The 16,484-nt window shown below is 38.3% G+C and overlaps 1 protein-coding gene across 14 annotated transcripts in view; it reads left to right on the top strand.

Annotated features, from left to right (window-relative positions):
* The window catches only part of LOC122559750 (voltage-gated potassium channel KCNC2-like), a 190,657-nt gene that overhangs the window by 154,233 nt on the left and 19,940 nt on the right, over positions 1–16,484 (top strand). For 2 of the 14 annotated variants that reach the window (XR_015760393.1, XM_087997130.1), the window contains exons 2-5: positions 3,188–4,118; positions 7,318–7,482; positions 8,227–8,271; positions 8,967–9,059. Coding sequence is in view for 11 of the 14 variants with exons in the window: in XM_087997130.1 (XP_087853256.1) it covers positions 3,188–4,118; positions 7,318–7,482; positions 8,227–8,271; positions 8,967–9,028 (1,203 nt within the window). In the remaining 3 variants the exon portion in view is untranslated. Of the gene's footprint in view, positions 1–3,187; positions 4,119–7,317; positions 7,483–8,226; positions 10,003–16,484 lie in introns of those variants that run through there. The other 12 variants (XM_043709706.2, XM_087997136.1, XR_006314539.2 and 9 more) reach the window with 11 other exon arrangements.

Raw genomic sequence — 16,484 nt, 5'->3', positions numbered from 1 at the left:
CTGTTTTTGACTTCAATGGAGATTAATTCTTTTGTTCATGTGTTTACCTGCCTTTTCTGGTGTAAGGAAATTAAAAATTTGTGTGTTTGTTGAGATTGAAGGAACAAATATATTTCTGTTACTACAGACCACTGCTGACCCAGGATCACCATCATGTAGTCTTGCCTTCACTATGTATGTGGGACTTACCATAGACTTCTTACATGGCTGACATCACAGCATTGAGGGTCAGCCATTTGATATTAGCAGCTCACTGTCAGATTCAAATGAGATCTTGGCCAACACATTCCACATACTGGCTGATCAGAATTTTAAATCCGTTCAGTAAAAACTAAATGAATGCAAGCAATTCAGCAGAAATGCCAGGACTGTGTGACAAGTATTTTAGAAAAAGCCCAATACGTGTCTCGTTACTTATGCCAAGGTAACGGGAAAAGGGATGAAGCAATGTTAGAAAAATATTGCAGAGTAAAGGAACTCGCTACACAGGTAGGTTAATCAGAACATCTCAGGATTCAACCATTGATTGATGGCTTCTGAAATGATGCACTGACCTGATTGTTATACTGTGGCATCTAGGGCTGAAAAGTGTGGCGCTGGAAAAGCACAGTAGATCAGGTCATCCGAGGAGCAGGGGAGTCAACGTTTCAAGCATAAATCCTTCATCAGGGCCACACGCTGGCATCTACCCAATTGGTAACATTGGAACATGCCTCAAGTTGTTTGTTACTATCACTGGGTCATCCTTATCCTTATGCTAAAACTTAGCTGCAGGAGCACTTCTCAACAAATGTCTGTTGTCTGCCTCCTTGTTGAAGTGGACTATATAAAGAGAGTTGACAAAGTTCAATGTCAGATAGATGCCTGAATAATTGTTGGGATAAGGTCAGTGACATTGTGTTGGATTCAAACAATTGAACTGTATTGATGTTGCATGCTTTATTCTAATGTAGCACCACATAATTAAGCAATTCTGAAATACAAGTCAGCATTATAATTAGCCAAATCTTCCTTTACCTTTGTTGTATCATTACACCTCCTCCCTGCACTTCCTTTGAAGATAGGATCCATGGTTTACCAAATCAACGTGTAAGCTCTTGTGTTTTTAGATGGCATAATGTGACCATACTGTTAGATGGACGCATAATTTCTCTGCTGGAGCCCACTATAAATGGCATCTCTCCACTTTATAAACTTATATATTGAGGGATCCTCATGGCTAACAGTAGTGGACACCATAGAAACTAAATTACAAAGTATTTCAGAAATTATCCTAAAGTCAGGTCCAATCTCTAATAGATTTAGACGGCTTTTGCAAAGATATATACTAGATGTGAAAGCTTCCTATGTCCACTGCTCTTTCCACAGAAATCCATGCTTGATGAAAAAGCAGTGGAGACCTGGAGTTAAAGGCTTCCACACACATTTCTAACCTAGATATGCTCTAAGCTACCTGTTTAGAGTTACTACTCCTCACCTCTGAAGCAGGTGGGAGTTAAACGCAGGTCCTCCAGTTGTAAGTGCACAATCGCTGTGCCACAAGAGCCCTAATAAGCAGTCTATCATTGCTCATGATCTTGCACATATTAAGCTTAATAGAAATGAAACCAACTTGAATGAATGACCTCTGTTTAATGATTCTAACCTCAAACCCATAGTAAAGCAGTGTGTCAACTATCTTCAAAGTGTAAGACTGTGGCAGCAGAAGTGCTGCCTCCCAATCTAATCTCTTTACAGAAAGCAGTTGGGCTTCAGTTTAATGCAATTCATCAGTTACCATGATTTAACATCGTAAATGTGTTTAAATACTGCCCTAGCAGCCATAAACTCCTTTCTCTAATGTGTTTCAATTGTGCCAGAGTTAAGTGCTGAGAAAATGAGACAGGTTGATGCTTTTAGGGTACCTGGGATTTGGTTAGCTTACTTGGCTGGACAGCTGATGTAACAATGTAGATTGACCCCAGCAGTGTGGATTCAATTTCCACACTACTTGAGGTTACCATGAAGGGCTATCTTTTTCAGCCTGTTCTCCATGTTAAATCCATCAGTCATCTCTTCCTAGTGAAAGCCAGAGTGAGTGTCCTGTTTTGGGCAACCAATGAACAGTATCATAGTACTTATCCAATAGGCTCATGATTGATCATGAGTATTGAAGCCAAGGTGAGTGTTACAGTATAGTTACTTGAAGGTTTCCAGAATCATTGTGGTCTTTGCTTCTTACAGAACCCAGGCATCCAAAGAAGCATTGCCATATGGTGGAAATAGTAATATGAAACTGATAACAATGAGAAATTTGGAATAATCACTTTGATATCCATTCATACTTTATAAGGATGCCATGGAATCACTGACCTTTTCAGTTTGAGTTTATTATTCTTATGATTAACAGTTTAGGAATTTGTTCAATTGGTTTATTATAGAAGCATTTTATTGGTGAGCTTAGTGAGGCTATTTGCAATATAACTGATCTCACAGGGAGCTAACTGAATAAAGTCTTCCAAATCAATGTTTTAAACATAATACTACAAATTTAAAAATGAATAACTATTTTTCTTGTATATATACTGATCATTTTAGATTATTTTGTTGATTTAATCCATTGTCTGCTCATTCACTCTACAGCACTCAAAATGTGTACAGAGATTATTTTATAATCGATAACCACTATTTCTGCAATTTTGTAATGTCTTAGTAATCCCTCGCATCAGTAAAGCAGGTTGTGAGCAATCACTTTTTATTTGCATACTTACAGATTATAAAAGGTATTGAAATGCTAAATTACATGGATGCAAATTGTAATATAAAAATTAAGATGCAAAAGCACAATAGTAACTAAGTTTGCAAATACTGTACTGTAAAATTGAGGTGATTGTAGAAAGCTATACAGATTACAATCCTTTGCAATAACACTGATAACAAAGTACATGGTTTGTTACTTGTAAAATATATTGAGAAGGAATATAGTACCAAAGGCTTCTTCTGAAGCAAATCTTTTCTGAAAGTATGGAATTTATAAGATTAGATGTAAAACTAAAGCCATTTATATAAAATTTTCAATAATTGTCTAATACCTTTGTTACATTATTACCTAATATTGCCGAATACCTTTCAGGTTTTCAACTAAAAATATTATTTGAAACTGTTATTAAAACTGTAAGTAATTGCATTTTTGCTCTTTCTTTTTCAGTTCATTGCCTTTGCCTCTTTATTGTTCATCCTCGTCTCAATCACCACCTTTTGCCTCGAGACACATGAGGCATTTAACAAGATTGTTAACAAAACAGAACATGTAATAAATGGGAATTCATCTCAATTAATCCAACATCTTGAGATGGAAACAGACCCGGCATTGACATACATCGAAGGTGTATGTGTAGTATGGTTTACTATTGAATTTTTAGTTCGAATTATCTTCTGCCCTGATAAACTTGAATTCATCAAAAATCTTCTAAATATTATTGACTTTGTTGCAATTTTACCCTTTTATTTGGAGGTGGGACTCCGTGGACTTTCATCAAAGGCTGCAAAAGATGTGCTGGGCTTCCTCAGGGTGGTAAGGTTTGTCAGAATTTTGCGAATCTTCAAGCTAACCCGTCACTTTGTGGGGTTGAGAGTTCTTGGACACACTCTCCGTGCTAGCACTAATGAATTTCTGCTCTTAATCATTTTCTTGGCACTGGGTGTGTTGATATTTGCTACAATGATTTACTATGCTGAGAGAATCGGAGCAAACCCAAATGATCCAACAGCTAGTCACCACACCAAGTTCAAAAATATCCCTATTGGATTCTGGTGGGCAGTCGTAACCATGACAACACTTGGATATGGAGACATGTACCCTCAGACCTGGTCGGGCATGTTAGTAGGAGCTCTCTGTGCCCTTGCGGGCGTGCTGACAATAGCAATGCCTGTACCAGTTATTGTCAATAATTTTGGAATGTACTATTCACTGGCCATGGCAAAACAGAAGCTTCCAAGAAAGAGAAAGAAACACATTTCCCAAGCTCCACAAGCAGGGTCTCCAACTTACTGCAAAACTGATCTGAATACGCCTTGCAACAGCACTCAAAGTGATGTGTGTCCTTTTGGGAAAGATAAGCTGGAGTGTAACAGGACAGGTAAGACAAAAATGGAAAATACGTACCTGGTAAGCTCTGGACATAGACCAGTCCAATCAACATCATTGAAAAATCACCACAGTATAAAGCTGTCGATTTAAAAAGTTACGCTATCTAACTTTTTAACCACAGTCATGACCAAGGCATGATGCATGGATTTGTTCTATAGAATTGTTCTAAAGTAAGTTACCATAATCGTTTCAGGCCCAACTAAAGCTTCCTAATGAAAATATTGGCAGCATTGTACCTACTATCCCTATTAAACAAACAATATAGATTTTGTGAAACTGAATCAGTATTTGGTGAAATGATACATTTTGCTAACCGTTCAATTCATTTCATACAGAACTCTTCAAACAAAAAGAAAAATCATTTTAATTTACCTTTGGAGATGTGGGAGTGACAATTTTCAATTTGCGTTCCACCTGTTCCTCAGCTGATTAAAAACAGAAGGCTGCCAAAACTTGATAGTGGGTCAGGACTTTGAGTTAACACTTCAGGCCTTTATAACACAATCTGCACATTTCCAGCCAGAAGCTTTTTAATGTATTCAAATCGAAGTCCTCCAACAGTAGTAGGGCCCTGGTTTCCACTGTCAGGTGTAAATGGCACATATGCACCATGAACTCTTTCCTGATCTGTGCCAGATTTTCAAAGGCCCAATCTACTGAGTTTTTGGGAGGAAAATTAGAAACCTGCTCAAAAGTACTTCGGTATAGTTTTGTTGCTTATTTTGGGGGGTTGGGAAGTACCAGTCATTTTAGTTTCACTCCTGCATTTCCCTGATGACATTGGCCAGGCAGCATAAATACTATGCCAGCCTCCTGCCTTCCTCGGGTGGAGGATGAAGGTGGTCCATGGAGTATCTTCCAGTCAAATATGTAGAGTATCTGTAACAAGTTTTAAAGATTTGCTTTGCCATTGAAGAACAGCAGCTTCGGCATTTTGTGAAGTACTTTTTTTTCCATAGCACTCTTTCTGAAGGCTGTAAAATTATCTACTAATTTAAAATTCCATGATGATAGTGAGATCATATATAGCAAATGAAGAAATGGCATGAGATCACGTTAATAATTTGATACTTATACACACAGCAATTGTGATTCTAATTTGTTGTGCTTAGCATTAATTGTACAGTAATAGCCACAAAATGCAGCATATCCCTCCATCAACTCAAAGGCGCAGCCATTGCCATTTTGAAAGGGCCTACTACTGGTTGCCATCATACACATAAAGCAAAATATTACTGGTGCTAGAAATCCAAAACATAAACAAAATATGCTAGAAATACTCAACAGGTCACATAGTATCTGCAGAGAGAAGCTGTTTATGTTTCAGGCTGATGGTCTTACAACAGAACTGTCAGAAAGGTCATCAACCTGAAATGCTAATTCTTGTTTCTCTCCACAGGTGCTACCTGCTGAGCATTTCTGGCATTTTTATTTTAACACCCTCTTATACGTGCCTGGTTTGCCAGAAGTCCTCTTTCAGTAAACAAACTGGAGTCCAAAAACAAAGAAGCATCATAAAGTTAAGGTTAAAGTTATTCATGTCGGCTGAAATCTTCCCCCACCGCTCATTTGTGATAAACTAGCCGATGCAGTTTTGTGACCATCTCCTGAAGAGAGGCTTCCTATCATTGGTCCAGCAACAAGGTCAAAAACAAGAGGGACAATCTTTTTAAAATTTATTTATGCAACGTGCATTTCTTGCCCACCCCCACCTTACCTGAGGAATTGATCCTACATTTTGTGTAATTTCCTCTTTCAAAGCTTTGCACAACATTAAGGTTAGTTTTGAAATCTTGAATATTATTAGCTTCACAATGTTCACAACCAGGGTCTACTCAATGGTATCTACAATTACTTCTAAAAAAATAATTTACAAAATCTGGCAATTATGAACTTGCATGCAAAGGGAAAATGGGCAGTCAGTCTTCTGATTTGTTATTCCCTCTCCCTTCATATTATTAATAAAACAAACTTCATTGCCTTAATATTTAAGTGGCAATCTTAAGGCAAATTTTCTGATCAGTACATTTAATCACATGGATGAAGAATATCATGCCATATATGGAGCCATTTTGGCTTTCCATCCAGTTAAACTAATGTGAGTTCTCCATTACATGAGCATTTTCAATGCTGTGAGATCCAGCCAACCCTTTACACTGCTATACAAGATGACAAGAAATAACCCTCCAGTTCAATGTGAAATACTGTACAAGGTATCAAGAACCCTTGAGAATTTTGAGATAGTGTAATTCAAGCTGATATACAAAAAGAATTTTGGTTACATTTCATCGAGAATGCAACTACAGAATTAAATGCAGTCTACAAAACGAAAGCAAGACTGATATCTAAAACCGCCACACAGATTTCCTAGAGTCAAAACAAACCGCAGATGCTGGAATCCAAAGTAGACAGGCAGGAGGTTGGAAAAACATAGCAAGCCAGGCAGCATCAGGAAGTGGAGAAGTCACTGTTTCGCGTGTAACCCTTCTTCAGGAGACTTGAAACATCTACTTCTCGACCTCCTGTTGCTGCCTGGCTTGCTGAGTTCTTCCAACCTCCTGCCTGTCTACACAGATTTCTCAAGCACTTTAAAGTATAATATTCATGTATTGTTTCAAAAAAACATTTTTTGTTACATTCATATGTAACACTATTTTTAAACTTTAACTGAACATTTTCAACTAAACTATAAATTGTTCACTCTCTGTGATATAAGCAGAATAGAACATTACTTGTTTTAGTACCATTCAATGAAACCAACATTCATAGAAATCTGCCTTCCAATCAATAAATATTAGCTTGCTGATTGCTATACTGTATGATAGTATATATTTGTGCTCATAATGTATTCATGCATTTGAGGTGGAATGGTCTATATTACAATCTGCATTTGTAACAGTAGTGCATGCTGCAAATTCTCTCTTTGCTATATGTGACAATGCATGGTCATTTTAATAACTGTTAGCTGTGATGGAATCCTTTTCGCCAGTGTGTGCCTTGCCCCTTACCTAATATGTTTGACATTGTTGCTGCTTTGCCATGCCTTGTTTGTTTATTGATAAGAAATTAGGATTTGAAAGGTCATATCATCCATAATCTTGCATGTCTCTATTATGAATTCAGATTGTAGAATGTTTTGAACTAGCAGTATACATTCAGTACAATAAATAGAATGGTGATGTGAACAGTGTTGTCAGGTGAAGACAGTGCAGGAAGTGACCAACCACTATCTCCTGAAGAGAGGCTTCCAATCAGACGGTCTAGCACCAGGGACAAAAACAGAAGCGGGGGAACATGTTTCTTGCTGACAACAGGTGATTATGCGTGTGCTACTGATGGAGGGATCAGGAAAGGTATGCAATTCTTAGAAAGCTCAAATTAACTTTTGACATTAAATACATAAACTAATTTAGAAAATGTGCATTTCTCATATCATACTTTTCTGTGCAGTCATTTTTCTTGTAATGCATTAGCTAATGAACATCCTGGTATACATTTTTAAGTGTGCATTTGTGTATGTTTTAAATCTAATCAAATTACAGTCAGTTCTCACACATCTAAGTTAATCAGTTAGCACAGACATATCCTGATAGTTCACCTTTAATATTTAACCCATAAGATGCATTCCATTGCTTGATCATTTAGAATGGCACAGACTATCCTGAGCCAAGCAAATTTTGATCTTCTCATTTGCCTTTACCTCAGTTTATTAATTAAGTAAGAATGCAAACTATATTTTTCTAATTTCTATTCAATGAAGTAATTTCAAAAGGTATTAATTTCAGAAATGCCTTTCTGTTTCAAAATGTTTTTCTCAACTGGTCAGAATTAACCATGCTATAAAAATATTTAGTATCCTCTTAAAGGCAAGAAATGCAAATTTCTTTGTGCTCCTTTCTGCACTTTTTTATTACATTCCTTAAAGTTATTTTTTGCACAGAGGCAGCTATAATCCCAGATCACTCTTAATGTGCCTGGTTCTAACCAAATTAGCTTATAATTTAGAAGACCACTTTTGATTGCATTGCATTTTGTAATGTTTTTATGGCTGTTAACTGTTGCAAACTGATATCTGTGCATTTCTCTTTCCGTATAAGGATATGAAAAGTCCAGAAGCTTAAACAACATAGCTGGCATGGCTGGTAATGCTCTAAGACTGTCTCCAGTAGCTTCACCCTACAACTCACCTTGTCCCCTGAGACGTTCTCGATCTCCCATTCCATCTATATTGTAAACAAGCATAGAATAATTTATTCAAGTTAACTTCTACTGCATTATAATATAATTGAAACAGCAGCTTTAAGTGTAGACTTACTAGTAAGACTTAAAACCTGCATGATATAATTGTAAATATAAAGATAGCTGAAGTTTCTGACCTTTGCATTTAATCTTTGCAAAGTAATGCTTCTTGCTTATATGTTAATTTTACTGCATTACCGTTACAAACTAAGGGCATTTAAAGATCTGCTTAGCCACTATGTTCAATGACAAGTGTTTTTCAGGGAGATACTGAATACAAACATGTGCTTCCAAATGATATCACTCCATTGGAACTTCATTTCTGTGACTTTGATCCATTTCGAAGATGTCTTGACTTCTGTCTGAGTCCACACAATGTGGCTTGGGTTAAATCATTTGCATGGAACATTCTGTCTCATCGTCTGCAAGCAATGTGCACTTTCTGGAACGTGGAGGCTCTGGATATATGTGTGTATTGCACCATTTGCTGACAAAAACATTGACCAACTGTTCTGCATGTTGGGATTTATTACTGTTCTGTAGAGCAGATGAGTAATGAAGTTTATAGAACTGAGTGTTTCCAATTGTTTACATGCAGATAACTGCAAAGATGTTGTCTTTACTGGTTACACGCAAGCAGAGACAAGCGCTCATTCTTAATGGCTTCAGGAAGGCACAAACATGAAAAGAGGTAACATATCCATCATCTGGGGTAACATTTCAATCCAACAAGAAATGCCTAGCTGGTTTAGCTGAAACCATACTGGACATTCATATCCATGTCTTAATTAACAACTTCTATATGTACCTGTTAACTAGATGAGTTACTGTGTATATAGTTCTATTCCAATAAGCATGAACTGCATGATAACTTCTTGTAAAATATGTATCAATGGAAATATACATTTCTGATATTTAGAGATGTACATTGTTCAATTTTGTTAACATCATCAGAAAATATATTTTAAAGATTTCAGCAATGGATTTAATATAATATTGGTGCTGCTGTTACTGCAGTGTTATACTGGTATCAAGGATTTTAGACTTTTGAAAAGGTAAAGGGATTTTAGCCATATTAAGGATTTCTCTGGACAAATGCTGCATATGAAGTGGTGTTAAGCACAGTTTGTCTCGGAAGTGTCATTGGTAAGACTTAAATTGAGTTAAATATCATTTTACAAATGCAAGTATCTGGAATCAGTTGTCAATGAAGTAAATAAGTGGTAAAGTGGATGAGCTAATTATAAATATTGTATAAATGCGGTATAGGGTGCTTTAGCTGTTTACTGAGGCAGGATCTAGTTATGCTGAAATCAGTCATTACTGAAACTGTATATAAAACATGTATATCATTGATAATAGCAATGTTTTTCTGTATTAACTCTGTTCCCTGCAATAAGTCTACACTTTAGTGCTATAGACATGTACAAGCACGCAAATACAGGAAACACTGCTGGATAAAATAAAATTTTAAAAATCATCTGGCATTTAATCATATCCATCTTGAATTATTTTCTGCTATTTTTGTGAAGTCGTTAATACAAAATATTTTTGTGCAATTTTGTTACAATCTATTGTTATTGTTCAATATTTTATGTTTGTGAACATATGGACATATTAAACATTTATTTTTTAATTTACTGTATGTTTTTGTGGTCTGTAATGTACATGATCTGAGTAGAGTCTACAAATCCTTATACTGTTTGTCTCATATTCATAGGCAAGATGATGAATGAGAATATATAATTCCTTGTTAGTCACTTAAATTAACTGCACTGCAAAGTCTTATTGCTCTAAATGTGACAGGAGGGCTGAATGGCCTCCTTCCATGAGGTACTCCTTCGATAAAATTAGCTTGTTATTTTCGAGAATCGGATGACATAAACCAATAGATGATCAAACTCTTTGACACCTTTTAAATCAAAAAATTAAAACCACAGTGAAGCCAAAATGAAAATTGAGGATAGAAGCCGCAGTGTTTACCCAGCAAGGTGACTAAATGATAAACTGCAAAAGTACACTCTAACTATCAGAGAGATTAACAGAAATAAATATGACATTTTCACTTGATTAGAATAGGTTCAGGCATAGAAATAAAACTCAAACATATTTACTTTTGTCCTTTGGTGATATGACACTTTACAGTAACATGATGAGAAAGATCTGTTATATCAAAACAAAATAATTAGTTCTGGCACTATTGCCGCGTCCATGGCTGCAGTACCCATTCTTGTTGGATAGGTTAGATTTCTTGTTCATTGTTGATCATGTAGTTGCTAAGATTGCTTTTGCAATGCCTTGCATATCTCTGACGTGACTGTAAGGAAGATAGGTACCTGGATTTAAACAGTCAGGATATTCTACCATTATCATGCTTGGAATTAAAAGAGGATAGGTTATTAAATGTGACATAGAATAGGCCACACCATTGAGCTCGTGTTCAAAGTATGTCACTGATCCAAGTATGACTTTTTTCCCCAAAATATCAGCAATTACAGCTTCAGAGGAGGTACTATCCACCAGTTTGAATTACTGATTAATTAGTTATATTAAAGACTGTATTGGGAGACACAGTGGAGAAAGTGAGGACTGCAGATACTGGAGATCAGAGTCGAGAGCTTGGTGCTGGAAAAGCACAGCAGGTCAGGCAGCATCAAGGATCAAGAGAATCAACGTTTCAGGCAAGAGCTGTTCATCAGAATGAAGGGCTCTTGCCCAAAACATCGATTCTCCTGCTCCTCAAATGCTGCCTGACCTACTGTGCTTTTCCAGCACCAAGTTCTCGACTTGGGAGATACAGTTCTGCTAGGGTCAAGTGTTCTCTTTGGTTGAGCTCAATTTCCACTAAATAATAGCATATTGAACAAAAGTGAATTTGAAAGTTTCAAATCACAGTTGATGTTGAGATTTAATGAGGCTTTTTAATGGTCATTTTTAACCTGTTGAAATTTGGGAGCGCCACTATCAGGGCCTTGCATTAGTACTGAAATTTTCCTTAAAGAGGCATTGGAGATAAACCATTTCTCATATTTTCTACTGCTACAACTTTATGGGATATTTCAGGTGCATTATTTGTGCCTTGGATCTGCAAACACATTCATCCCATTACACAGGAAAGCAAGATGTACAGCAGAAGTGATTGTGCTGGTCTTTGCACCAAATAAGTAAATAATAAGGGGAACAATAAAAGTGTGGTCAGATGTTAATTTCACAGATTAACTAGATGTTTGAATTGCTCCAGTTTAATGCTTCTGTTGTCATTGATTAATGTAATTTTGTAAAACATTGAAACTACTGAAATGTGACTGTGATAACCTCATCAGTTATTTTATATTTTCTATCCCTGGAAATAGATGACCAGAAAAAGAATCAAGTATTTAAAATAGGCATGAGATGGTGGAAGAATGATTTTCTCAACAAAGTACCTGAAGCTGTCATTATAATTTTTGGCGATAGCATTAAAAAAGAGAATGAGAATGTGGGACTGATGTATAAGATGCAGCTTATCCAATAACAGATGGATAGTCCAATATCAACTGTTTATTGTTATCACAAAAACATGAAATTATCACAAGAGATTCACAGAAATCAAAATTACTGACAAAAAGTGGGGGGGGGGGGAATGCAGGGTGGAGAGTTGCTTCAGTTGCTCAGCCATGAAGGTGGCCAATGTTGTGCTACGTGGAGTTGGGGGGGCACAGATGTTTGGTGTTGTCAGAATTGTTTCAATCACAAAGATAAGGAAGACCCTCCTGTTCACAAGCCTTTTTTTTCAAGAGTTTCAAAGATTTGTTCATTAGGCGGCACCCACCAAGAGAAAATATTTTGAGGATTTAAAGAGGCCTTACTGATTTTGACATTGAGTATGAGTCTGTCTCAGGGTATGAGACAGTGACTGCTAAGATCAATTGTTCTCTTTAGTTGAGCTCAATTTCCATTAATTAACAGGGTATTGTGCAAGATCGAATTTGAAAGTCTCAGACCACAGTTGATGTTGAGATTTAGTGAGGATTTTTTTAATGGTCATTTTTAACCTGTTTAAATTTGGGAGCACCATTATCAGGGGCCTTGCATTAGTACTGAATTTTTTCTTAGAGAGGCATTAAAGATAAACCACTTTTGCTTGAAATAAGGAGGACATTTCTCATATTGTCCACTGCTGTAACTTTATGGGTTATTTCGGTTGCATTACTTTTGCTTTGGATCTGCAAACACATTCATCCAATTACACAGGAAAGCAAGATGTACAAGTGGTGAGAGTCAGTTTGAGAAGCCCTGTTTTAGGTGAGCACATTTATATTAAACAGAATAACATCATTCATATATAGAATATAAAAGGACAGAATTATAATAATGGAGCTGTGATTCTACCTGAGTACCAGTTCAATACACCTGGCATCATTTTCACCTCATTGCTGTCAAATGTTACCCCCCACTCTCGCCCCACCCACCCCACCCCAACCAGCTTTCATGCCCAACGCCTCCCATCTTGATGCTCGTAACTTCAAACTTCATTCTGTGACTTGGGTGCTTCAGAATGATGCAGATCAGGGATACTTAAAATAGATGAGAAGAAACTTAAAGGTCAGAACTCACTTGTCCCTGAGTGACATTGCCTATAGTGAGAAAGTCAGGAAAATCAGATGCAGTGACAATTGAGGATCTTCTTAACGCAAAGATCAAAAAGACCCATTTTTTGGCCAAGTGTTGGATGATGCGACAGGATTCTCACTAGTCGGCTGTGAAAGTCTATTTGCATGGATTATTTCTCAATGTGATCTTCATTAGTATCTTATCTCAACTCATTTATATGCAATACAACATCCTTCCATCCGATAGAAACCAGATATTCCTGACATGAAAGTCAGGGTGGTAACCTAGAGACCCTTTTCTTGCCATGTGCTCCTCCAAGCGTCCACCTTGGACAGCAGTCACCAAGGTCACAGGGAGCGTAACATGGGCTGTCACACTGTACAACCCACACCGACAGACATTGGCACCAAACTTATACCAGCCTTACTGCACCATCAGTGGCCATCTCTGATCCTCTTACAGTGCGTGTCTGTACCTCAGTGTTGCACTTCAGACTGTTCTGGCACCTTTCATTACAATGCTGCTGCCTGGACACTTTGCATTCAGGGCAGGCAACTTACTCATGGACTAGACCAGGCTGCATCTAAGGGCTCCTCATTTGCTTTCTTAGCACTCACACACTTTGTGCCTACTTTGATGCCCATAACACCCCTATCTTGTCTTGCCTTTTGGTGCTTTGATGCTTCAGCCGCTGCTAAAAGATTCACAGTCTTTCTGCCTGGCCTTCCTGCTTCGTGCAGACACAAAGCCAAACAGCTTCTCCTGATTGTCGGTAGTCATCAGTTAGGGGGATGAGCATCCTGTTATACAGCAGCTTACTACATCAATCTCACAACTACACAGTGTACCACCTGTGTATTTAACATTCTTAAATTGAATATCTTCAGTCAAGTCAAGGGAGACCTGCTTCAGTCAGTGAGCCCCATACAACAAGTTAAGATCAGCGTTCGATATCAGACCCGGGGCTTAAGCATGTTCAGTCCATCACCCAGGAGCAGGGGACGTCAATATCTCTACAGTCTGGGGAATGGGCCACAGTCAACCCAATGGCGCCAGTGCAACAGGCCACGGAGTTGGAGGAAGATGGTCAGGGAGTTTTACAAGGGTCTAGTGACTCCAATTGAAGCTGTCCAGCAAAGTTGCTCTGTCGGCTTCAATCGTGGTCAGTCCAGTGAAACTCAAGGGGAATAATTGGGGGCCACTACTGCAAGAGATAAGCCGAGCTATTTAACTGTATGAATAGCAGGATTGGAGGCAGCATTTTCAAATTCAGAAAGGATTACAGTTGTGAAATGGGAAGCATAAAATGTGATAGAGCATTGAAAGGAAAAGATTAATGTGAGAGGGGGGGATTCATTAACTGGAAGCAGCCCTCTGGTTTCCATAGAGTGACAGTGCACTCCCACACCTGGTCTGTTTACTTGATATGCTTGCGGTTGGGGCATAAATTGGTGTGATGAAGACTTAGAGAAATTGGGAGGGAACTTGGGAAAGTTCAAAGCCCATGGGATTCACAGGAAAGGGAATGTGCACATTTGGTTATTCATCAATTGTAAGGACTTAACCTTGAGATTCACTGGTTCCTTGCATTGTGCTGTGAAAAACAACTGTAGAATTCAGTTCAAATCTTGAATTAAAAGTATAATGATGATTATATAACCATTGTTGATTGTGATAAAACATAGATGTGGCTCATTAATGCCCTTTAAGAAAGGAAAACTATTGTCCTTCCCTGGTCTGGCTTACATGCTGTTCCAGACCTACAGCAATATAGTTGACTCTTACCTGCTCTTTGAATGGCTAGCAAACCACTTGGTTGCATCAACCACCAAAATGTCTCAGAAAAGGAATCAAACTCCTTGAACTACTTGGCCTATGCACCAGAAATGACAATGACAAACTCAACCCTGTCACCCTTGCAAACTTCTCTGTGTCAATATCTGTGAGCTTGTGTGAAAATTAGGACAGCTGGTTCGCAACTAGTGAACTCGCAGCCTGACATCATCATACGCTCAGAATCATACCTTATAAACAATGTTCCAGACACCATAAATCCCTGGATATGCCCTGTCCCATCAGTAGGATAGAACCAACAGAAATGTAGGCACAATGGTATAGAGTCAAGTCAGAATTGCCCTATGAGTCCTCAACATTGACTCCAGATACTATGAAGTCTCAGAGCACCAGATAAGCAGGGACAAGGAAACCTGCTGAGTACCATGTTCCATCTTTCTTGACTGGTGAATCAGTACTCCTGCATGTTGAACAACACTTGGAGGAAGCACCGAGGGTGACAAGGGTGCAGAATGTACTCTGAGAGGAGGACTTCAAGGTCAACACCAAGAGTGTCTCAGCAGCACAACTACTGGCCAAATGTTTTGGGTCCTGAAAGCCAGAGCTTCTGGACTTGGTCTGTGGAAGGTGGTGACGAAACCAACATGGACAAAAAAACATATTTGACTTCATTGCTATCAACTGGCCTGCCATAGATACATCTGACTGCAGCACTATCGGTAAGAGTGACCACCGCACGGTCCATTTGAAGATGCGGGTTCATCTTCACATTGAGGATGAGCTCCATCATATTTTGTGATATGGTTCAGACTGATCTGGCAACTCAAGATTGGGCATCCATGAGGTGCTCTGGTCACTGGCAGCAACAGAATTTGTGTTCTAAAATAATTTGCAACCTCTTGGCCTGGCATATTCCCCACAGTACTAATACCATTAAATCAAAGGATCAACTCTGGTTGAATGAAGAATGCAAGAGTGCATAACAGGAGCAAAATTCAGTATGCGTAACAGTATATCTAACATCAACCTAGTGAAGGTACATCACAAGATGACTTACATAAAAGTGATAGGCAGAGCTAAGCAACTTGGCTAAAAAGATTATATCTAAGCTCTGCAGTCCTGCCACATACAATCGTGAATGGTGGTAGCAGTCAAACAACTCACTAGAAGAGGAAGTTCCACAAATATCCCCATCCTCACTGAGGGGGCGGTCCAGCACATAAATGAAAAAGGTAAGGTTAATACAATTGCAACAATCTTCAGTCAGAAGTGCTGAGTGGATGATCCATCTCAGCCTCCTACAACGGTCCCCCATGTCACAGATACCAATCTTCAGCAAATCAATTCACTTCACATAATGTCAAGAAACAGTGGAGGCCCTGAATACTGCAAAGGCTACACGTCCTGACGTCATTCCAGCAAAAGTGCTAAACAAGAGCACTCCACAACTAGCCATGCATCTCAAAAGACTTTTCCAATACAGTTATAATACTGGCACCTGTCCAACAATGTGGAAAATTGCCCAGGTATATCCTGTACACAGAAACCAGGATAGCTCCAACCTGGCCAATTATTGTTCCATCAGCCTACTCTTGATCATCAGTAAAGTGATGGAAGATGTCATCAGCAGCGCTATCAAGCAACACCTGCTCAGCGATTATGTGCTCAGTGATGCCCAGTTTGGGTTCAATCAGGGCCACTCAGCTCCTGATCTCATTACAGCCTTGGT

This window comes from Chiloscyllium plagiosum, unplaced genomic scaffold (genome assembly GCF_037043375.1).
Source record: "Chiloscyllium plagiosum isolate Xiang-an unplaced genomic scaffold, Cpla_swu_hap1 HiC_scaffold_19, whole genome shotgun sequence".
Taxonomy (NCBI): domain Eukaryota; kingdom Metazoa; phylum Chordata; class Chondrichthyes; order Orectolobiformes; family Hemiscylliidae; genus Chiloscyllium; species Chiloscyllium plagiosum.
The sequence above is the reverse complement of the archived record's forward strand: the minus strand, read 5'-3'. Positions and strand labels throughout refer to the sequence as shown.